Source organism: Pogonomyrmex barbatus, unplaced genomic scaffold (assembly GCF_055798465.1).
Source record: "Pogonomyrmex barbatus isolate J1 unplaced genomic scaffold, ASM5579846v1 scaffold1, whole genome shotgun sequence".
NCBI lineage: Eukaryota > Metazoa > Arthropoda > Insecta > Hymenoptera > Formicidae > Pogonomyrmex > Pogonomyrmex barbatus.
In genome coordinates, this window is record NW_028297098.1 from 24843632 (window position 1) to 24867841 (window position 24210).

A 24210-nucleotide genomic window follows, 5' to 3' on the forward strand; every position below is an offset into this window, starting at 1 on the left:
GCATAATGAGGTACTAACTACAAGAAGCAATCAGTCGGCGAATGCGGCTGGTGGATAAAACAAATGAGCGAACTTAGAAGCCTATTCTTCTCAGCTGCACCTTGTTGTATCTTCCTCCGTAGTCGGAGGAGCGCAAGATACACCTCCTGAAGATACACCTCCCTTCGATGAAGTGGCTTCCTTCAAACCAAACGATTCAGCTGTATATCGAAATTAGAAAATTTTTTTTTGGAAATCTCTACATGGAAATTAAATAACAGGCCTTTCGATAATCTAAGCGGCAATCAAGAGGCGAAAACACAATGAATTAATGACAACGAGAGGAAAGCATGGGAAGTATGACATGTAGCGTATGAAATATAAAGCAGCTCGGCGCTCGAGAGAAATACGGAGGGAATATTCGCGCGCACGTCATGCGGGGGAAAGGGGGTGGGTGGGGAGGCTTTTGTGGAATCGGCCGGGAATATACGCGCGTTTACTCGCACGATCGTCGGATTATAGTGTACGCTAAAGACCGACATCGACAAGCGTCGTCGCACCTTCGCCGCCCGTGTTTCTCTTTCGCTCCGGCTGCTCGATCGAGCGTGCCGCGTCTCAAGGAGAGATCGCTTTGTACATTTTGCTGCCGCTGCCGCTGCTGGTCGCACTCGATCGCGCAACAACGCGCTTTTTCGCATCGTCCTCGTTTCAGCGGCCGATTCAGCGCCAGACTGACGTCTAACACAGCGTTAAACGCGACCCATTCAACTTTTTGCCGGTAATGCGTGACGTTTACCCGCGTTTAATCCGCCGAATTTGCATAAGCGCACGTGCACGCGCCACCTACGATCGATCCGGCGCACGCAACGTGGCTTTTACAGAGCGGCCGGGGGCCCATGTGGCGAACAGTTAATTGGTTCTGTGAGCCATTTTTACCCCCTCCGGTAACCGCCGTTTGTATTTTTATTTACCGCGAGAGGTACTCGCTCGCTTTTTTTTTTTTTTTTTTTTTTTTTTTTTTTTTTTTTTTTTTTTTTTTTTTTTTTTTTTTAGACGTGAATTATATAATGTTTAATTTACAAAGTACATTTGCATTTCCCATTAATATTTATGAAGTCGATAAAATATGTCTCTCCTTAGATTTGCATACGCTTGACATTAAAGTGCAGGGAGGAGGGGGGGGGATTGACGTTCGAGTGATTTTAGCCGGATTGGTGGACAGGTCGCGATCATTCGCCGTAAAAAAAAAAATTATTAAAACGAGTCGAGGCGAAAGAATTTCCGCAGGATTATCGCGTACGTACGCGTGTGTTTTGAGCCGTAGCCTCTCGATGTACGTGCCTGATAAGGCGTCGTGTCGAATTTCGCCGTTGCACGCAAAATCTAAGTACTGCCAGTGATACAGGAACGAAAAGAAACGCGAAAAAGGCCTCTCGTTTAAACCGCGTTAATCATTTGTGAAATCAATTACGTGATTCGTCGATCATTCAACTGTTGTAATGCATAAGCAGGAAATTATGAAATTACACATGCACAGAAAAACAAAGACATATCTTTTGTAACGCATCTCTTAGTTAAGTTATGCGTTTCTGATTTATGCCTATTTCTACGCGACAAAAGAGTTTTGTATTAAATTTGACATGTATCGCGTGTTTCATATGATTTACTCAAATTTTTAATATATATATTAATTTAATATATATATATATATATATATATATATATATATATATATATATGGATATATTAAATGACGATACTAATATATTAATACTTCAACAAAGTAAATGCAAACTTTATCATAACATGAAGTTATATTTATATAAAATTTGTATTTAATATTTTTTAAGAATTTTGTTTCATAACTTTACATCTTAAATATAAAATATATACATAAGAAACAATTTAGTTTACGCAATAAAGGTGTGTTAAATTTACATATAAATGTAATTATTTCACACAGAAATTTAACTGGCCTTTTTAAACATATAGAATTCACATTTTCTACAAATGTAAATTAACTTTAATTCTGATTTAATTTATTCTTTAAGAATTAGAGAAAACGAGTGAATTAAAATTAATCTACATTGATAGAGACATTGATGGACATTAATCAAAGATTAACCCTAATCAATTTTTAGAAGTCGCCAACATGGCACATTAAATTTATATTTCTTCGTGCGAGTGTTAAGAGTTACTCGTCGCAATCGCACGTACATACGACTCCTTTCTAAAACGAAACGGCACGTTGAAGAGGGACATTCGGCCTTGCGGTCAGGTAGATCCGCGACAGAAGTGATCGCGTTTTCTTCTTAACTGAAAAATTCCCACGGAACAAGAACAGCAGAAAGAGTCCATCATCCTGCGCCTTCCCCCCCCCCCCCCCTCCCGTCGTCCCGCGATACCATCGGCGATTCCCGCGCGCGTTTATTTCGCTCTGTCTCTCGCTCATTTGTCATTCTCCATTCTACGGTCGACTGGAATCCAGCAGTTGGAAGGACCATATTTACCGAGGCAATTTATGATGCGGACAGGCGCGCCGAGAGGATACGTCGGTAATACGATCGATCGCCCGAGAGCGGAACGCGTCGATTTTCTCAAACATCGCTCAAAACCGGTAGTCCTGAACAACCACTGACTTGTCGTTTGCTGACGTATTGTCTGGCAGATTGCGCGGGAGAAACTCCCCGAGATAGAGATAGAGGACGAAATAGAATTTTTTTTTTTTTTTTTTTTCAATAAAAAAAATTTCATTTTACAGCTACGCCACAGGCCCACGTTCTCTAGTTCTCTGTTTCCAAAATGTAATTAAAAAAAGCAATCAGGGCTCGATTGGTATCGCGATTCATTATCAGCCACTTGATTTTTCGCTCACCTTTATCGTTTCGGAAAAATTTATTATAATGCATTTCATACAAGTATAAATAATATTACGATAATTATCGCGCATAATTGAATACGTTTAATCGACGTTTATTGCACATTAAACGTAATACATTTAACTCGGGAGCTAATTGAACGAAGTTAAATCAAGGGATGACGCGTTAGTTTTGCAACATCCTGAGCTCGCTTCTATTTCCGAGTCGTTGAACGACATTGATCGTTCCAGTTTCAGACAGGTATCGACGTATCCCTTCGGCTCGTACGCGCGCTCGAACGAAAACGAGCGTTTTTTCAGGACGTCGACTCGTGTATGCATATATGCGCCAGAGGCGTCCGCACAAAAAGAGAATCCCTTTTGTTTCATATCGTATCATTAACGCGTACGCGCAATCGTATCTAAATAAATTCCAACATTTTCAGATTAAATTGACGTGTAGATAACGCGATGCCTCGAGGAACATCTTCCGGGGAACATCTTCGCTATTGAACCTTTCGAATCGCTTTTAATAACCTTAATACCCTTCTGAGGGGAAGGTGAGGAGGAGAGGGAAGACCGCCGAGAAATCCTGAAAACGCGTTGTCACCCTTCCTCACCCTTTCCCCATCCTCCCGGCACCTCTCCTCGCCACTCTCGCGGCTTTTAAGTTTTGGATTTTAGCTAGGGGGGAAGGGGATAGGGGGGGCAGACGGCGAAGGGAAGCAATGCAGAGCGCGTGCTCTCTCTCTCTCTCTCTCTCTCTCTCTCTCTCTCTCTCTCTCTCTCTCTCTCTCTCTCTCTCTCTCTCTCTTGGCTATCCTCTCGTCGCCTACTACATTATTCAGATCTACCCCGAGAAGAATACCGGGTTGAATTTTAAGGGGGATGAAGAAGTCGACGCACAGCTCCGCTGCCTCGCCCCCTTCCCTTTCCTCCTTCCCTCCCCTCTTCTCGCCCTTTTAAAGCCGCCTCGATTTTCGTGTGGCTCTGCCTCGTGTGATTTACATATGTCCTGTATCTCGCGAATTTGCATCGCATCCCCGCACCTTCGTTCGCGCTCGATCTCCCCCGCCCGGTAATCCGCCGGTGATACGCCATTGTTGCGCTCGTCCGCGGTTTCTCCGCGGCTTTCCGCGCATTCCGCTATTTATGCGGAGGATTCGCTTTCGCCGTCTCTCGCACACGGTCGATCCATCGAGAGCAGATGATCAAGTCGTCTGCGCATACGAGTTTCGAGTCGTTTCTCGATTCTCAATTACGTTTCACGATTTCGCAATGTTAGTTCCAGTCGCGAGAGGCTTAACGCCCTTAAGTTTTTTCGACACTCGCGCGGAACTTTGTTTTAAAATTGAAAAAGTTAAATTTACTTTAATTTTACGTTTTCTCGAAGGAAGTTACAGAAACTTGGCGGGAGGGAGAATCGATGTTAAAGTTAAAGGGATTAGATTTAGATCCATCTTCTCAAGTTTACAAAAAAAAATGAAGAAAAAAAATGAAAAAGAAAAAATGTAAGTGATTTGATAGCCGCGTTAAACCTTTTTCAGCTGCACAAGAATCTTTATGCCGACAAATCGTTGGCGGCAAAACCGCGGAGGGATAAATCGTAAATGAGTTACATAATTATGTACCGTCGCGTTATTACCGCGCGATAAATCGCGCGCGCGCACGTTTGTCGTTTGGCAGCGGTAAAATCGCGGCGGGTTTTATAATTAACCGCCGACGGTAATCAGAAAGCGTTTATATTACTTTCGCGCGTTATTATAACCGTTTAGGTGGAAATGCATTCGCCGCTTCGACGCCGCGCGGCTAATAACGTCATGACGATTTAGCCACGACGCGGCGATTTCCGTCATAGAGGCGCGCTTCATTCGAAGGACAGCCAATTACTGCGCAACGCACGACATAATTAATTAACCTCCCTCTCCCCCCTATCCTTCCTCGCCAAAAGCGTTTATCCGTGAAACACACTTTTCGCGTGGAAACAATTCAGCGCCGCGCTCCCGACGCGATGAACGCGTTAATTAAATGTATAAGCTCTCGATTTGCTCTGTTACGACAAAATGCCTATGGCATTTAAAATGCATACATTTACGAGTCGTCCTATTGAATTGTGTATAATTGATCGAGATTCCACGCACAATGCAATTATGTAATGCATACAATGGCGCGATGAGGTTTGAAATTTTAATCCTTCGTTATTTAGTACCGCCGCGCCCTCCCCTTCCCAGACTGGGAAATACCGCGTTTAAAAATGTCTTTGATGATCGATACGGGATATGCGGCGAATTAAAATTTGTTTGCAGCGAATAATATCGCCCGAATGCGCCGTGCGCGACGAAACGGGCTTCGTTTCGTATCGCGCGCGACGCCGACGCTTTGGTCGTCGGCTTTACGCAACAGCGTAAATCCCACCGCTACTCTCTCTCCGGTTATTCCGAATTAATATTTATATGATTAACCGTTCACACGTGTATGTTTGCGCATGTATAAGTACACCGCGTTAAGTTGAAATTCACCGTCAGATGGAGTGGCCGAGTAGAATATGGCAGAGGCGGTAACTTTTAACGGTAAGCATTTACGACATTGTCGTGACACGGGTTACGTTTCCGTTACGCACGCGTGTGTACGTGTGTACGCGCGTACCCGTGTTACATGCGTGCACACCACGCAAACTGCCATTTAGCGCAATTTATTAAACTGCCCCTTCCCCCCCTTCCCCCCTGCCCTCCCTTAACGGCCGCATCTGTTCTCTTTTCTCTTCGCATTCCGTTCTCTCTTACTCTTACTCTATCGGTTTCTCCTTCTTCGTCCCTTTTCCGCTTTGTCGCTTTGACTGTGTTACGCCGACCTGCGGGAGGGACGAGAGGATGGCTAAATACGCATACAAACGCGACGTCGGGCGCCGACGTGCACGTACACGTGCACGCACACGCTCGCGTCGGAGAGAGAGAGAGAGAGAGAGGGAGAGCGAGAGAGCGAGAGAGAGAGAGAGAGAGAGAGAGAGAGAGAGAGAGAGAGAGAGAGAGAGAGAGAGAGAGAGAGAGAGAGAGAGAGAGAGAGAGAGAGAGAGAGAGAGAGAGAGAGAGAGAGAGAGAGAGAGAGAGAGAGAGAGAGAGAGAGAGAGAGAGAGAGAGAGAGAGACGAGTGAGAGAAGAGAGAGAGAGAGAGAGAGAGAGAGAGAGAGAGAGAGAGCAAGCCTGGGTCTTTCACAGCGGGGGTAGTATGACGGAATCAATACCCGGTGTGTGAGGGTGGGATAATGTGGTGGCTTGACGAGAGTCGTAGGTAGTAAGAACCGGAAAGAGAGGAAGAGAGAGATAGGGGGAAAGAGAGAGATGGAGAAGGACGACGGGGATGGATGGGAGTAAGATGAGGAGCAGGACAGAAAGAAGAGCGAGATGGAGGGAAAGTCGAGGACTACTAGAGGAAATAAACAATGGATCGGTAACCCTCCCCCTCCCCCTGCTCGTTGCGGTACACGCTGTCGGAAAATTACCCGAGATACCGAATAATAGCGAAGTGTGCGAGTGGGCGAATCTGCTATCTCCAACCCCTCCCATGCGTCCGTACATTCTTCTCGGTATTTTGTTCTTTTTCGCTTTTTTTATCTCTATTGGAAAATAATAATCACGGGTATTACGACGGTGGTGTATTCCCGACATATTTTTGTTCCCGCTGGCTTTATAAGATTGAGGGTGGAAAAAATAGAAGCGAGCGTGCAGGTCATCGCTCGTTAATTGTGTGTTAATTCAAGCGGTATTAATTTGTGCGTTAATTTTGACATCGAGCTTGGAGGGTGGGTTTATCACAAAATTTTGCCGGAAGGAAAGATCCGTCGAATTTTCCTCTCGTTCTTCTCGGTAAAAACACATTAGCGAAATACAAAGTAATATCTATTAAACATTACTTAATTTCGAGAGAGCTGCGAATAGTAAATCGATACTGTGGAAACTGGAGCATCCCTCGCAGTAACAATGTTAATCGCATTAGAGCGAGTGGCGGAGTTCGCGTCTATTCTTCAGAGAAAAATTTCGTAATCAGGGAATGAACGGGGATGATATAGATGGCGGAGGAAAAATGGCGTTGTTTTAATAATAAAATTAAATCGCGTGAATCTTGAATAGAAATGGAGATGGATTGTCGGAAATCACTTGCGATTAAATAATGTTTTACAATTCGAACTTCGACTTTTATCGATTTGTTGTTGCAAAAACGTTCGTTAAATTACGAAGACACATGTATTTAGGAAAAAAAGTATGACGGCACGGTTAAATTTATAACATACTTAATGTTTCCCACGGGAGATGTTTCCTGCAGCGGCGATTGCAGCGCGCACCATCCCTTATTTCTCGATGGAACTATTCTCCGCCAACCCCTTTCTCCTTATTTCTTCACTTTCTGGCGAATTGCTTGATTCGCTCGATTCGCGCTCTATTTGCGTCGCGTCCGACTCGAATAGTTCGGCACGTCGTTCCTTCTCGAAATTCTTCTCGGGGCGGCGGGGGATGTGTCATCGAGGGGGCGGTTAATTAATCGCACTCTTGGCACGACTCCACCGAGTTCGAATTTAGCCATAGCGGCCGTTTAACCTCGGTAATGTTCGCCGTGAATTTGGATAATTCCCTTCCTTCGTCCGTCGCACCCTCTTTCACCCTCCGTCGCGTTTAGTTTCGCTCATTGTCGTCCCGGCACGCGATTACCCCTTTGTTTCGATCGTTAACTATTTCAAGCCATACATCCGTCGCATACCAATCGCGATTTCGAACACGCCGTCTTCCGCAAAATCACGCGTTCATTCCATTTCTCTTGTAAACTTTGCGATAAACTTGTGATAAACAAATTCATTTATAACACATTTTTATCGTTATAAATTTTATCTCATCTTAATGTGCCTTTATCTCCCTACCGTAATGAAATACTATCCTACCGTAGTAATAACTGCACAGGAGAGTGTATTTAATTTCTCCTTTGAATAGATCTCTCTTTGTGTTAACAAAACTTTTTGTTGAAGAATACACTTCGCTTCGAGTAGCGATTAAATATAACTATATACGAACCGGACGAGATATTCTATCTCCCCCCCCTTCCCCTTCCGCAACCTTGCACGTGTATAATTTGCATCGGGATGAAATTCTCGCTAACGCAATTAGCAACTCGGATGTGCTCGCTGTTTAACTTTTTATTACGCCGGTTTTTAGCACCTTTCCATTCGATTCCGATGTTCGATACGAGGCGAAGGAATGTTTCCGCTTAGTCAGTTTTCCATCGGCTTTCATCGGACGGACTTATCTCTCCGCCGACATTTTCCGGTGTTCTTCGTTTCCCCTCTCCTCTCCCCTCCCCTCCCCCTCCCCTCTCTTTCTCTTCTCTCTCGGCGATCGTATTAACGCGATGTCGACTTTCGTGCCGAGCTTCCGATATATTTTCACCTTCGCCAGTCAGCAGATATGAGAGATCCGGGCATGGCGCGAACACACGCTCGGGTAGCGGCACGTGCGTCGTATGCACTGGCGAATGCAGAAGTCAATGCACTTGCGGCGCACAACCGTCGGGGAGCGAGTCAAACAACGTCGTCTTTATGGCACTCGATACCCGTGGCAACGAGATGGCATCTACCGAGATATATCAATTGATTCTCGAGGGCCAGAAGTCAGAGATAATTCCATTTTATTAACGAGACGCGTAGCTTATACGTAATTTACGTGACACGGCGAGTCGCGGCGCTTATGTGAAGCGCCCGCTTGTGCTTAGTATTTACGAAAGTTTTATACTTTTTTTTTTTTTTTTTTTTTTTAATGATTCCACAATATGACAGATAAATAAGATAGATTTAGATGATTATATACGTCGCTCTCTCTCTCTCTCTCTCTCTCTCTCTCTCCGGCGCGTCACTCGGTGCATCGTTCACACGCGGCCGGCCAACCGGTCTTTATGCGCATCGGCGTTGCCTCGACGATTGATACTTGACACTGGATGCACCGGCAATAATGCGACAAATCAGCGTTCTGTCCCGCGACGTATAACGGTGCAACGTAGAAACGCACCGGCGAGCCCGAGGAACTCGAATTAAAAGCTCTCCCGACGCGGTCATTTACGCAATGTAATGACAGTGTGTGTAAGGAAACGTAATACGGTTCGCGGCAGCGACGAAGGAGAAAACGATCGGGAATTGGGAGCAATGATAATAAAACGTCGTTTGATCGTAAAGGACGGCGGGCATTAATAGGAGCACGGCCTCGAGATGTGCGCAGCGATCTGCATGCGAGGAACGCTGTTTTTCGAATATTCTCGCGTCCGGAAAATAGCGATTTTCATATTTGTAAACGTACTTGTATAACGTACTTGTATAACATATTGTAAACGAATTTAATAATGTTATTCCTCCAAAATGTTTTCTATGTACAACATTTTATCGAGGCACCTGATAATGAGGGAATTTTTTTGTAATTTAGATTGGAATACGGTATCAATCAAACGGGGGGAGGGGGAGGGGGAAAGAAATGAATTATCGTGAAATAAATGTCTCTATCAACGATAAATAACGAGGACAACTTGATCGAATGAAATAAAAGTAAAATATGAGATATCAGGTTGCCCTGAGCGCGTTATAAACGCGTGCCGGGGTATCGCGTTCGGTTTAGATTTTTAACGCTGATAAGCTCGTTGGAAGTCCGAACGACGCGCTGTTTTAGCCTTTCGTTATATTTCGCTTTGTCGCCTAACTGGTTTCGGCCGGTCTCTGAGGAAACTCAAGGCCGCGTCGCGCGGAGCGAAGTGCCGGAAGAACGGACGGACGGACGGACGGACGGACGGACGGACGGCGCGAAGGACGGCACGATGAATTATGGCGGCAGCGGAAACCTCGGTCTATCGGTTACGGAAATTGATTCTTATTACTTAACGCGAACACGCGCGCGTCCCAGGCGGGGCTTTCCTCGCTGATCCCCGTGCCATTAGGAAACTTCTTCGTCGCGATGTCAATTGCGCATTTAACCGTCCGCCCACGCGACGTGCGCGCGGCGCCTCGTTAAAATGTTTCCCAGAGCCGGCCAATTAATTTCATTGATAATAAATTTCCCGGACGTTCGCTCGGCGTTTTCGTGGCTCGTCGCGAGTTCGTAGAATATCGACCGATCCACCTTCCAAATTCGGAGGAAGAACAGAACGAGCGACATCCCTTTTCGCGGCGGGATATTATAATAAATAATACAGAATAAGAATAGGCGAATAAGATTAGAGCGATGAAGCGATTTTTTTTTTTTTTTTTAAACTCGCGCTCGCCGATTCGACCTCGATCCAGTGGCGCGTTTTCACTCGCCACTTTCAGTCGCTTTTCGCCGACTTTTCGTCGCACGCTGGCAAGTTTTCGCAACAATCGTCTATACTTTTCTCGGGACGTGAGAGGCTTTTTTTTTAACGCTAATTCGATTTTACTTCGCGATCTTACGTCTCCGTCGCGCGCTAAGTATTTTCTACGCACATTTGCCGCTGATAATGCGAATTATATCGACGATATTCTTACTACGACACTATTTTTGTTACGGCTTGAAAAATATTATGGAAGTTTTCGAAAGAAATTATCAAGTACTTTATATTCAGAATGAATGAATTTTTAATTTCTACTCGTAATATACTGAATTTAATTGAATCGAAAAATTGATTTCCTCAATTACAAACATATATTCTTAATTAAGTTAAGTCAAATTGATGTTTCGCCTTCCTCGAGTTACTAATTTCCAATTTTCGGACCAATCTCGTTTATTCGCCATTAAATATAGTAATGAGGCCAATAAGCTTATCGCTATAGATGTATCGCGTGTCAAAACGGAATATAACTGTTTTAATGCTATTTCCATCGCGACTTTTGCTTAGCGAGAAGGCCACGGTTCTATTATAAATATACACGAGCGACGTGCGTGATCGGTCCCGATGTAATTTTGTCCTTCGTCCTCCCTCGCGTTCATCGCTGATAGGCGTCTGAGGGTTGCGCAAGGATGCCGGTACGAGATTGCGAGAGATCGAGCTTGCCCGTCGAGGGAGGGTGGAAATACGAGGAATACGACATCCCAAAAGAGCAGGCTGAAAGAAGATTTCGTAGTCGCGTCTGTACGCAAACGGAGAATGGGGAGGGTGGGCCGTTGGAGAGGAGAGAGTGGATGGCGCAGACGTTCAGGACACGAAGATAAAGTGGATGCCGAGTGGTTAAGGGGGTGGAAAAAGGACGAAGGATGCCGCCATGAGAGAAGTAGATCGTCACGAGCCGACTGAAGGCGACGATGAAGGAGAAAAAAAGATAGCGTTTGCTCGTGACGAGAGCGAGAGTGGAGCGATAGATGGCTAACCATCCCACGATGAAGAAGTTATCGTCGTGATTAGTGGTTTTGACATCTTGCGGATTGCCGCATGATTCCTGAAATGTCAAAGGACACATGAAGAGACGAAAAGTCAAGAAAAACAGGCTGATTTATTGAAAGATTTACAAAGAATTACAGAGATTTACAAAGAACAATTTTGTTGACCAGCTACAGATCTAAAAATCATTTTGTTGGATCTTCAGTATTATTATGTATCAAACTGATCGCTAAAAGATCAAATATTTTTAGCAGTATTATTATCATCGTTTAAATATCCTACGTAAAAATCGTGACTGTTTGTCGCAGCAAAAGCGTTGTCACCGCGCGTTTGCATAATTTTTTAAATTACCCGGACAGGCCGGCCGGGATGACAACGCCATCGATAAATTATGCAGATACTATTAATAATTAACTGATACTATAGTTGATTAATGGCGGCAATATTGTTACCGTTAAATTATCGCTTCGCCATTACCTCGTCGTCCGACCATTGATATTCGTGCCAGTTTTAATACCATAATTATGACTTCGCGCTCGACTCCGCGTTATACGATCTTGCCTGTTGTATACTTGCGTACTCGGCGCGTATTTTCCTCGCAGCGATGAACCGCCTCGACCTTGTAACGTGATCGGCGTGCGTTTACAGCCACGGTCTCGCCTGGCGGATCGACGCGGGAGCTTGCACTACTTCGGTAGCGAAGCCACGGTGGCGTAATGATGAGTGGGCCGTTTGTCTCTCTCTCTCTCTCTCTCTCTCTCTCTCCCTGCCCGGTCCATGATTACTAACCTCCCGCGGAATATCTTCTGCGCTTTACCTTCGACGTTTCAGAGTGATTTATCGCGCGAGCTGTACGGCAGGCCGTATCCCGCTTCCCCTCTCGCCGGGCCGAGCCGCGCCCCGACATAATACCCCTTCGGCGTTTACGTCGACGTCGCAATACCAGGTCGCGATGGTCTCTCTCTTCCCTTTTTTTTTCTTCTCTCTCTCTCTCTCTCTCTCTCTCTCTCTCTCTCTCTCTCTCTCTCTGTATCATTGATCGAAGCTCCGTTCGGCGCTCCGACTCGTACGTCGGTGAGTATCGCCGAGCTTTAAATACCACGCCGCAAGTCTCGAGGAAATCCCACGCGCCGGTGAAATGGAGACGTTCCCTCATAAAAATTTATCTTCATTGAGATAAGATGACTCGGTATATATACGGTATATATACGTATAAAAAAAAAAAAGAAAAAAAAGAAACGCGATAATCCCGGATCGTGCAGCTACTTTATACCCATTTCTTGATTTCGAGCACGTACGACGTCGCTTATGTGCGAACACGGGGATCGCTTAACAGGTGATACCGTGCGGAAATTGTGGTTTAGTTTCGCGATACCGATAGCGAGGCTCATCTTCCGGGTTTAGCCCAGGTTATGGAGCTGTTTGAAGAGACGGGGGCAGGAGGGAAGGAGGACCGTCGTGTGTATCGAGAGATGCCTCCGAGTGCCGTTGCTGTTTAGTGTTGCCCCCCCTCCCCCCGTCTCCCCCCCGCCTTCCATTGGCGGGTTCTCACCGAGGCCGAGCCATGCATCCGAGTGGCCAGATCGCTCGCGGTGTGATCTCTCCACAAAGCGATCTCGAAATCCCGAATTACTCCGGCGCTCTGATCACCAAACCCGTCGCGTTTACACGGCCGATTGTTTCAACCGTGCCGACACTGTATATTCGCAGTGTAGGCGCTATTACGTTCGCACTAATTATGCTTTATTCTTTGCCAACCGACCGTGTGTAATTTTTTTCCCCGAGAGACAATAGATAAATTCGTGCCAAAAAATTAATCGCGCGCACGATTGCTGAATAATCATTGAAATATGAATTTAATGGTATATTAGTTTAACATATATATTGATTTAATATAAATATTTAAATGTTATTTAAATATTTGATCAAGTATTTTAATGATGAATATGAGAGGATAAAAAAAAGAAAGAGAGAGAGAGAGAGAGAGAGAGAGAGAGAGAGAGAGAGAGAGAGAGAGAGAGAGAGAGAGAGAGAGAGAGAGAGAGACAGAGAGAGACAGAGAGAGAATAGTGATGACTCGCACGATTACGTTGATTTTATAGCTTACTAATTGACCAAAGTGTGCATCTCCGCAATCCAAGCGAATACGGCAAAATGTTTGCGAATTCTTAACGGAAGCAAAGTTGTAAATTAATTAGTGGCGGAAGGGAGGAGAGAGAAAGATGACGTAGAGCTGTTAAGCCGTTATGGATGTCTTGACGAGGCATCTGTCGGCTCAAAACACTCGTGCCCGGAGAGAGTTAACCTTCCCTCGACAAGCCGAGAAATCTGCCAGACTACGGCGACGCAGCTTGTAGAGACGTCGTTAGGAGCAAAGTTGTAAATTAATTGGAGTGCGTGCAGCTTCTCGTGTCCACGATTTTCGTGGAAAGCGACCGTAAAATGACCATGTCGTCCAACTGACGGACAGCCGAGAGAAACGTGATGCTTACGATTCCGTGCTAGAATCTTGTAGCCAGCACCGAGATCTTCACGTACGTGATTGTCATCCATTTAAAACCACTTGTCTTATTTATCACGAAATGGGAAACCCACAAATGTCAAACGCGCGTGAGACTCGCGAGTACGTGTACTAATATTTCGACGTGACAATTTTGCAGGCGTGTATCGGACGCGGACGCGTTCGATATTGAACAGACATTTCGTTATCGGAGATACGATGCCGGTACACAGTTTCCCCAGGCGTTCAGGTCTTCTTTTTTCCTCCCCGATTTTTCTCTCTTTCCTTTCCCGTTCGTACCGACCGTAATAGCACTGTTCCATCGAGGCGATCCGGTGACGTTTCTGATCTCTTGATATACCCGTCGTCACACAATTCGGTAATAAATATCGAACTTCTTCCGCGGTGAGATGTCATTCGACATTTATCGCGACGTCGTTGGCTGTCGGCGAAACAGCCGCGCGATGAGGTTCAAAATTTCAGAAGTACTTTTGTTGATATTTCGTATTTCACGGTGACACTTGAGTTTTTTTTTTTTTTTTTATCTGTTTCTATCACGCGATATGGCGTGAGGTTAAATAGCTGGATAGGCACGTCAACGTGTCTCGCATTAAAATACGGATACAGATCGATGGACGAGCGAACGTCGCACGAATACCGAGCGATTCAGCTCAGCTTGAACTCGAGAAATAGAGAAGAAAGCCTCGTTTCCATGGATTACTCACCGGCACCTTACGATCTGCGAATCTACGGCGCCAATCGTTGTCGTCGTCGTCGTAGTCGTCGTAATCGTCGTCGTAGTCGTGTCGTTTCCGTTGCCGTTGGCCGTTTAATGCGAATTTCACATGCATAGAGCGAAACGACGACGACGACGGGCAAAACGCGGGAAAGCGATGCCAGGCACGTATCATTTTAGAATGGAAAGGGGTTTGCAGAGAGGTGGAAGGGGGAGAGAAAGAGTACCGCCGCGCAGACGGCAGCCCTTTACGTGCAAAAGCTCGACTTCTTTTTTGCGCATCCCCCTCCGCCCGCCGTCCTCTTCATTACCCCTTGATTTTTTGTTCTGTCCTCAGTTCGTCGACTTCCATCCACCAATTTTTTTTTTCCTTTTTCTTACCCTTTTCGCGCCGCTTATACGTTTTCGCACTATGGCACAAGAAAGAGGGGGTGCGGGAGCGAGCTCGAAACAACGGAACGTGCGTAGGGAATGATTTTAATACCTTACTCGCGAGTGCGGGGTTGGTACCCAAGGTGGCTTTTATTAATTGGTTTTATGTTTTACGTTAATTCGTGCGCGGCTCGCTAATTTGCACCGAGTTCATTTTTATCGGGCTTCGCGTTTTTTCACGTTTGCGGCTTTATCAGTCATTACGACTGCTCAAAGATGCGATAAATAAATCCTATCATTAAATACTATAAAATGCAGCGTCATGATGAGTGTTAGTGGAATTTTCCTGAAGTTCACCGAAAAATTCTCGAGACAACTTGTCAAGATAAGGAGGATCGATTTCTCATAATATAATATATTATAATTATCCTCTAACGATATTATTGTAATTTAAAGAAGAAAAGTCGATGTGTTCTGATACTCTTTCCACGGATACTATTTCCTCGGAATTAATTGATTTACCATTAATCTTTCACATTATATCTCATATTTGATAACTATATCGATCGCGGGATTGAAATAGTTATCGTTCAATTGTTGCTGCCGGTCTTATAAAACGAATAAAATAATAAACGCGTTTCTAATCTCGTCACCGGATGAGACTCGATAAATTGGCGGATAAATTGGATAAATTATACTTGCTCGTGACGATGAACAGAAAACGCAAGAGGAAAAAACGGTGCCAGCGGCCACCTCTGTACGGAGAGATGCAGGAACACGTCGAATATCCTTACTACCCTGTCTCAGTCGACCTTCCCGTTTTCGCCTTCTCGTATTCGACCGCGGTACGAGCGCCGCGGAAAAGCGGGACGTAAAGTCGCGAGCGCAAAGTTGCGAGGCACGTCATCGCGTACGGCTGGCGTAAGAAGCGAGCGCGTAATCTCCGATCTGCGCGCACCGGCGCTCATATCAATGCCGTCAACGACGGTCCTCACCGACGCGGCGGGATTGAGAGTTCGGTCCTCCGCCGCGGCGGCTGTCAGACGAGAGCTGGCAGCGAGCGCGCGCGCGCACGCGCGCGAGGAGCTTCGGGAGCCTCGGTCGACTCGTCGTCGGTCGGTGAACGGCTTGGCGACTGCCCCATCGCCGCCGTCGCCGCCGAGCGAGAATATATATCTTCCTCTCGGCGAGCCGAGGGGCCGAGAGGTAGAGTGGAAAGGAACGTACGTGCCGCGGCTCACGTAATCTCAAACGAGAGACGTCCACCTGCCTCGCCGTCGAAATTATTGCGACTTTTTCGTCGCTCAAGGCGAATTTACGCCTCGCGTCCGCGTCGTCGTTCCGGACGAATTACTCGCCGGGAAAGTGAATCGCCTCTACGACGGACAGACTCGCGAAAGCAGTCGGACGTTTCGGGGCGACAAATGACGCCGTGTAAACATGGATAAATTGCTGTTGCAAATTGTGACATCGCCGTCATTGGGTTTTACATACATTGGAAATTTATATGCATTTTGTTGATCGCGGTATTTGACGCTGGGATTTATTTTTTCTGCAATTAAAAGATTTGTATAGCTGATCTTTAATCCCGAGGCTAATCACCTTTGCTTTAGGGCTGCTTTCCCTTTTAATTTATCATCAATGCGTCAAATTCTCTCCATCAAGTCCTTTTTGTATTTAATATTTTTCACCAATGCTGTATCTATCGCGGTCTAAGATCTTCTCCGTTAAAAACCACAGAAAATGACATTCTACCCTCCGTGCGAACGGTTCGCTGACCCTCGCTCTGGCCTGCCTTTCCCTTTTTTCGTACACTGGCCATATTATATTTATGTGGATGTGTGCGTACCGCAGAAGGGAGAAAGTGGGAATAGGAGAAGCGAGAAAGGTCGTTTAAATCCTTCTTCGTTCTCCCGCGAGTCGCAACCCCGACCGTGTTTTTGCCTCCCTCGCGGTGCCGAACTGCTGCCGCGTGATATCAAGGCAAACACGAACGTTCAGAACAGAACGAGTCTTTAAAATAATTCACATTGTCTTTTTTCTCGATTGAAACGTTTTTCATCTGAGTATTTTGCTTTTAATTTTTGAGCTTTTTGAGTATTCGACTGATCAAAGTCGTTCTTTCTACGTAGAAAAAGTTAACATTAATCATTGTAGAAACATTTGGGATAAATGAAGTAATTAAAGAATTACAAGATAAGCAGGATAATAGAATGAAAGTATAATGAATGAAAAATAAAACAGTGGTAAAGCCAACTAAAAAAAGGGCTTAAGCTACCAAGTATTCTCTGGAGTGCTCGTATATAAAAGCTTACCGCACTGAACTTATTGCTTTACAAATATTTTTTGTTTGATGGGAATTCTATGTAATATCTTTCATGATTATGTGGCGCTAGCGAGTAGCTCGAGCTTTGTCGAATTTCTTCTATAGGAATAAGAAGCTTAACTCGGACGCCAACGTATCCAGGTTTTTATCCGAGAGCGCCTACCCTCGAAGAGAGCGAGAAGAGAGAGAGAGAGAGAGAGAGAGAGAGAGAGAGAGAGAGAGAGAGAGAGAGAGGATAGGAGAGAGAGAGAGAGAGGGGGGGAGGGCTACTCCGGCGGGTCATTCATGCCGCAACAAAGCGCATTGTGTTGCAATGGATCTTTAGCGGTGCTCGTAGACGTCGTCGGCCGCTTTGTCTCTAAATCGTATTCAAACGATACTCACGCATTTTGATTGTAGCGATCAATAGGTGATAAACATATGTCGATTTACATACGTTACATATGTAACGCATGCACGATTACGGGAAAAAGTTCCCTCGTATCCCTCCGATTAAATTTCGCTACAGTTAATGAGATTTTTCCGATTAACAATCCAATTAAAGTATTCGGGTATTAATTACGTCGAGCTTTTGAACATTTTTGTCTTTTAGCGAATCGAGGGACGAACGAAACACAACTGTGTACAAAGAGAGCGTGGAACGGGAGAGCGGGAACGGGTGGGGCCGAAAAAGCGGGAGGGAGGGGGGAGAGCGAGAGAATAAACTTTCATAACGGCGGCCGCGCGCAATTTTCGCGCGCCGGAGTATCTCGTTCGGGATACGTTCACATGTCGCACGCAACGAATGTGCGTTCGATGGGGCGCGATGTGTCGGTTAAGTGGATCAAAGCTCGATCGGATATCCGCTCTCGATCGCGGCTGCCGCGACGCCCGCGCCGGGAGAATCGCTTTCATACATTCGCATCGCGAGTTTGCACAGACTCATAAATACCGCACGACCGCGCCGCGCGGGTGACGGCCGTGTTTTCGCCGTGCAGGCACCGTGACGTCGATATTTGCCCGTAGTATTCGCGATACAGAGAGTGCAGGCAGTCGGGAGAGGATCGTCGTTTCACCAGCGCGCGCGCGCGCGCGCGCGCGCGCGAACGCTCCTACGTGAGCGGAGAACCGAAGTTACCTCGCTGCAATTGTACGAGGTTATCCGTTTCCTCGGCTCCTTCTGATTTCATATCCCTTTGTTCAAGATATTCATGGATGGATTTACATGCACGGAAATTGTAAAAATTTCTGGGTACAAATGCGGTAATAGAAATGCCGCGAGGAACTTTCGAGACGGGCCGACATTCGTTTTCCGAGTCCGCCGAGCGATGTCTTCTCGACGAGAGTTTGTTCTCGCTTTTGTATAGCACTCGATCCCCAGCTCTTATTAATTTTCATCGATTATCCAATTTAAAAAAAGAAAAAAAATTAGTCTGCAGGAGAAACCCCAGAATCCCCAGTGAATCATTTATTCCACGTGTTCGAATTTAGTGGTCTCGTCGGCAAGCAGAGCGGAAAGGGTTTATCGATTTCCCGCGCGCACGGCTGCGAGCATTTTCATCGCCGGCAGGTATCATCTTTCGCAATATGGCGTTTGCGTTACGGCGCGCGCTATAATTATGAGAGTTTTACGACGCTCTCCCCGATGCGGGACGCCGCCCCGCGTGCGCGCTTTACGAGTCGTACGTGTTGCTTAGTATACGCACGGAGTACGCTGCTCGGATGGCACACGTGGAGCACCACTCGACGACGGCGGGGATTGGCGGGGGTCGGCGGGGAGGGGGGGTGGTCGACTGGCTAGCTGGAGGCGGAGACGGGGTTGAGCGAGGTCAGGGCGGATGAAAAGTCCCTGACCTGGTCACCTACGCTACATCTTTTTCTCTTCTGTCTCCCTCCTTTTCTTTTACCTTTACCGCAAACTTCGTGGGAGGAGCGGGCACCTCGGGGTTTAATTAACGAGACACGTCAACATCTGTCGTGACTTTGAGGCAAAGGTCCTACCTACGTGGGACGATTCATTTCAAAAAATTGGATGCTTTAAAAGATTCATGTGTATTAATTTATAATTGTTCACTTTTTGAAAATATTATACGCTTATACGCGTATTTAAGTATGAAATCGACGCTTCTCGAAACGACGGTTCTCTCGGCAATCCCATTGTTCCTGTCGTCTTCGGTGTGCCATTATTCTCGCTCAAGTAGGCGCAAGAATCACAGCAGGTCGGCGTCTAACTTCTTTCCGAAAATCTTGCTCGAGCGCATCTCGTCGAGGGATGTTCGCGCGCGCGCGCGCGCGCGCGTGCCCTCATTACAAGGGCGATCGGCGCGAAAAAGTCTTCCGGCGTTAACAAGCGGACGTGATTTATAGCGGCGCTCATTAATCACGTTAAGTTTCTCCCTCTCGCGCGCTACCCTGCGCCGTTCGCCGACCTTCTTATTAAATCGCGATTCGATCTCATTGTCCTTAACGGACAAAGGCGAAACGCGCGGTTGCTCGCCGAGCTCGCGCCGAGCTCGGGCGAGAACAGCGGTTGTATTATTGCACTCAACAAACGTGATTCATATTAACGCGCGCTACACGCTAAATTACCAGTCGAACACTGTGTGTCGTAAACTCGGCAGCCGCCTGCTCCTCGGCGCATTAATTTTTGCTAATTGCCTGTGCAATCAGTGCGACTGAAGAGCATATATACATATATGTACACACACACACACACACACACACACACACACACACACACACACACACACACACACACACACACACACACATATGCACACATATTCAAGCATACACACGTTATAAACGGTGAAACGCACGATAAATATTTGCCGCTGACGGTATCGGCGACTGCGGTTTCGATCGTTGCGTCTCGCTGCATCCTATAGCCAATCTTTGTTTGATAAATGATGAGAGCGAGGCAGCATACGGTGCACCGTAACATGATTGATTCGTTATGTACGTCACCACCCTTACATTACGCCTCACGAGCGTCATGTTTCATTTAGCCGCGCATCATCTAAGATGTAACTTGTCACCGCGATTTCCCGGCGAAATGAATTCTCTCTCTCTCTCTCTCTCTCTCTCTCTCTCTCTCTCTCTCTCTCTCTCGGTGAAAGCTTAAGCAGCAATTAGCAGGTCTATGTGGGATTCGCTAAGTTAATTGAGAAGCTCCCCGTAGTCTTCTAATTAAAAATGTGCTAATTGGTAATGTAAGTGGAAGACTCTTATCGCTGAGATATAAGCGAGATGCGTACTACAGTTATTTTTTTTTGTTATTAACAATGGATTTTAAGTTAACATAATTAAATAAATTAAATTATGTGACTGTGCATTTTTTCTTTCTTTAAACGTTACTCTTTTAAACTAAAAGAAAATGTACAGACATATTACATTTTTTAATCTTAGGAACTTAATTTTAAATATTAAAATTTTAAAAAGGCGCGAATAACAGATATTGTTAATACTGTTAATTATAATCAATTACATGTACTTTTCTGTAGATATTCAATAAAAGTACCAAGCAATTATTTTTGAAGATTTCAATTTTTTTAAATTAATACTTTTTCTTGTATGAAATAGAATTTAAAAATTTTTTTACTAATATTTCATCAGAACAAAGGAAGAAAATGAAATTGATGAAAAATTAGAAATTTCCAAAATCGTATTTTTAATAAAGAAATGAAAGGATGTTAATTTAAAAATTAGGATAATTAGAAATAACGATTTCCGATTTTGGAACCATATTTTCGCTAATATTAGCAATCTAAACAAGCGGTCACAATAGTCAGAGTGGTAAATGAGTCTTGAACAAATCATGAAGAAATCATAATGAGAGGTTGTCGAATTAATTGTAAAGGTCGTTGTCTGAGTCCATAAAAGCTTGGTGCCACTCAGAATACGATACGGCATACTATCATTATTATTATTATCACATCCGAAATACTGTGTTTTTCATTCTGACATTTTATCCAGCTAATAAATCATGTCCAATATAGAATATAATATTATGGGTTTCATGGTCACGATGGATACTAATGGTTTTTAATTTGTTTTATTTTTTAGGTGAATCCTGATCCAGAAATCCAGTCTAAACTGGGCAACTACTTGTTGGTGAAGCACCTGCTCGACGATTCTAAGCGCCTAATTGGCATCGATGGAATTCCGCCGAGTCCAGCTCCTTCCACCCCGACAAGTCCGCCCTCCACCCACAAGAGTGGTAGCTCTAGTGGTGGTAGCTCCAGCAAGAGGGATTGTTCCCCGTCTTCGGGGCAGGAGTTTAAGAAACCCGGTGGTTTCCGTAGCACGAGTAGCTCGAGCAGCGCGGCTTCCTCTTCGAGCGCGAACCACCAGCAGCGGGGTGGTTTTGTCAAGCCCGCCGACGGAAAGCCGCCCTACGGTGGACGGGGCGGGTATTCCGGCCCGTCTATCAAGCACGGCGGCGGCAGCAATGATCATCGCAGTCATGGTTTACTTCCGGCCAAGGGCCCGCCGCCGTCGTCGTCGTCCCAGCCGCACCCACCCTCTCCTGTAGGGAGCAGCGGCACCCTGCCCATTGGCAATTCTAGCGGAAGTGTCGGCAATCCCGGTACCAGTAGTGGCCTCGCGAGCCGCACTCAATTCGCCGGCCGATTGAAGCTGATCGAAGTTAACGTGAGTAATTGATCTTGTTTTTTTTTTTTTTTTATTCCTATCTTTGTCGCGAGCGATCTTTTCGCTACGTGTCGATCGCCGCTGTCAGGTGACTCGAATCGTTTTGGGCACGCTTTGCATGCGCGATGGCCGTCTGTTCCCCCTGAGAGTGGACGGTAATGGCTTTTCGGAGGTAGGTAACGGAGGTTTGATCGTTTCGCTTCGAGTGGAGATTGTTTGCACGCGGGGGTGTCCCGGAAGTCGCGTGTTTCCTGTGACATAGATACCGGTGGAGTACCGAAAGAACGGCGATAGCGATCGAGAGGCATTAATATAACAGTTTACGTCATGGAAAGCATGATAAAGAGTTCCGTATCGACAGGAATTATGTTCCGAGAATCAGTCACGAATATGGAAAGAGAGAACCTACGAAAAAAAGGAACGAGGTCGCAGATAAAAATACATATAAGGAAATGTAAAAGGTGGTTTATATACTTTTTTTCATTCATTTTATTTTGACGTAAAAATTATAGTTTTTAAATTAACTTAATATTATTTAATACGACAGAATATCAAAGTTTTCCTCGTTGTACTTTCATTATTTTTATACCACTCTACCACGAATGAGTGAATTCTGAACTGACTAGTATGAAAAATGATCGCGAATACCGACCCGCAAACACGTGAATGAAGAATGCTTGTACATAATTTCTGGAACATCTCGCGTGCACGAGAAGCAAGAAGATTAATCTGGGGCTTGAAGGCATTCTGATGGTATTGAGAAATAATTAATCGCTCAATAATTTCTATAATTGATGCGTTTGGCACTAAAAAAGTATTATGAGTCATCCTGATATAATAATTTTGAATCAAACTATTTTTTGAAAAAATTTTGAATTCTCAAAGAATTTTTGTTTTGAAAATCAGAGAATCATGGAATTTTATTGCGATTTAAAATTTTGTAAAATTTTTTTTTAAATTTTAATTTTTGCAAGAAAAATTACCTTTGGTAATTTTACCTTTAAGATATTAGGCTGTTTTTTCCCTTAGTGATTACAAAACATTAAAAAGTGCACATAATGAAATGATTAAACCTATTTTAAAATTCTATTTTAAAATTTTCTAATTTTGTCTGGAATTTTAAACAAAAAATTCTTTTTATTTTTTGAATAGACTCTGTAAATCTTTCGCGTTATTTTTTTTTTTCCCCATATCTTTCATATTAGCTTCTCGTGCCACTATAATAAAGAAATTGATAAAAGCTTTAGCAGAAATATTATTTTTGAGACTAATTGATCGTTTTTCACATTTGGTGGATCATAATAAAAAAAACGCTCATCAGAATTTAAACGCGAGCGAAAGCGTTGTTCTCTTGTCGTGCTGGTTGCATCGATTTTTTTTGTTTAATGCATTATCAAATTTACGTGATATTAACGATAAGTGCGCCAGTCGCGGCGGTGACGTGGCAGCGATGCCAGACTCACAAAGTCTCAAACTACTTTAATAGCACGTCTCGCCAGAGTTGCGATTATTTGTCACGTAAGAAGATTAAGAGCGAAGTTTCCGCGGCGGCCGACGCTATTGTCGCGCGTTACTAAATGAGACGCTGTCGAAATTAACAAGTTGCTGGAAATCATTATGCTTGCCGATAATCCTCCCTATGTACTCCTAATTATTCTTTAGAGGGTCCGCTACAGTGCGACGTTGATGCTGGTAAATCGAAGCTCTCGATTCTTCTCGTTATTATTCTCACAAAGTCGGATCATTTAAAATTTCAATTAATTAAATCGAATGCATTGTGTACCAATCACAAATTTTTGTGATTGGTACAATGAATAATTATTATAATAATTGTAACAATAATTTTGAATGTGTGAGGAGCAAACACTTTTCTGAAAAATTAAGTAACAATACTCTCAATCGTTCGATTACTACATCAATGTCTCGAATCGATCACTCTTTGACGTCTCAAGCGCGTTCGTTTCCGTGTTCAAACGAGCGAATCACGACGCTTCCTCTCTCCCCGGCCGCAAATCGCGAAAGAAAGATCAAGCAGCCGTGGCATTAATCACCGAGGAGCCATAATAAAGAGGTTATTATCCTCCTCCACCTCCTGCTTCTCCCTCTCTCTCTCTCTCTCTCTCTCTCTCTCTCTCTCTCTCTCTCTCTCTCTCTCTCTCTCTCTCTACCCCTTTCTCCTTCACGCCGACTCTGAATTTCCATTCCGGGATCATCCGGCGAGTATCAAACGAAACCAGTTGGCTCGACAGGCTCTCGTTGACAGAGAACGAATTGCTTTTCAATGGAAATCTAGCTGGGCGAGGGTGGTCCAGATCGCGGGGGAGGGATAAGGGGAGGTCGGAGAGTTTCGAGTCGGCGAGCGCTATTACGTCTAACTCCTCGAAGTGCAAATTTTCATTGAGATTGACTATCGATCGTGTCTCCTTCTTCGTGTCCCTCTCGTCTGCCCTCTC

The 24210-nt window shown here is 44.9% G+C and overlaps 1 protein-coding gene across 7 annotated transcripts in view; it reads left to right on the forward strand.

Moving 5' to 3' along the window:
• The window catches only part of lilli (AF4/FMR2 family member lilliputian), a 211105-nt gene that overhangs the window by 105754 nt on the left and 81141 nt on the right, over window positions 1-24210 (forward strand). For all 7 annotated transcript variants that reach the window (XM_011631836.3, XM_011631838.3, XM_089085321.1 and 4 more), the window contains exon 3: window positions 21170-21757. In XM_011631836.3, the coding sequence (XP_011630138.2) occupies window positions 21170-21757 (588 nt within the window). The remainder of the gene's footprint in view (window positions 1-21169; window positions 21758-24210) is intronic.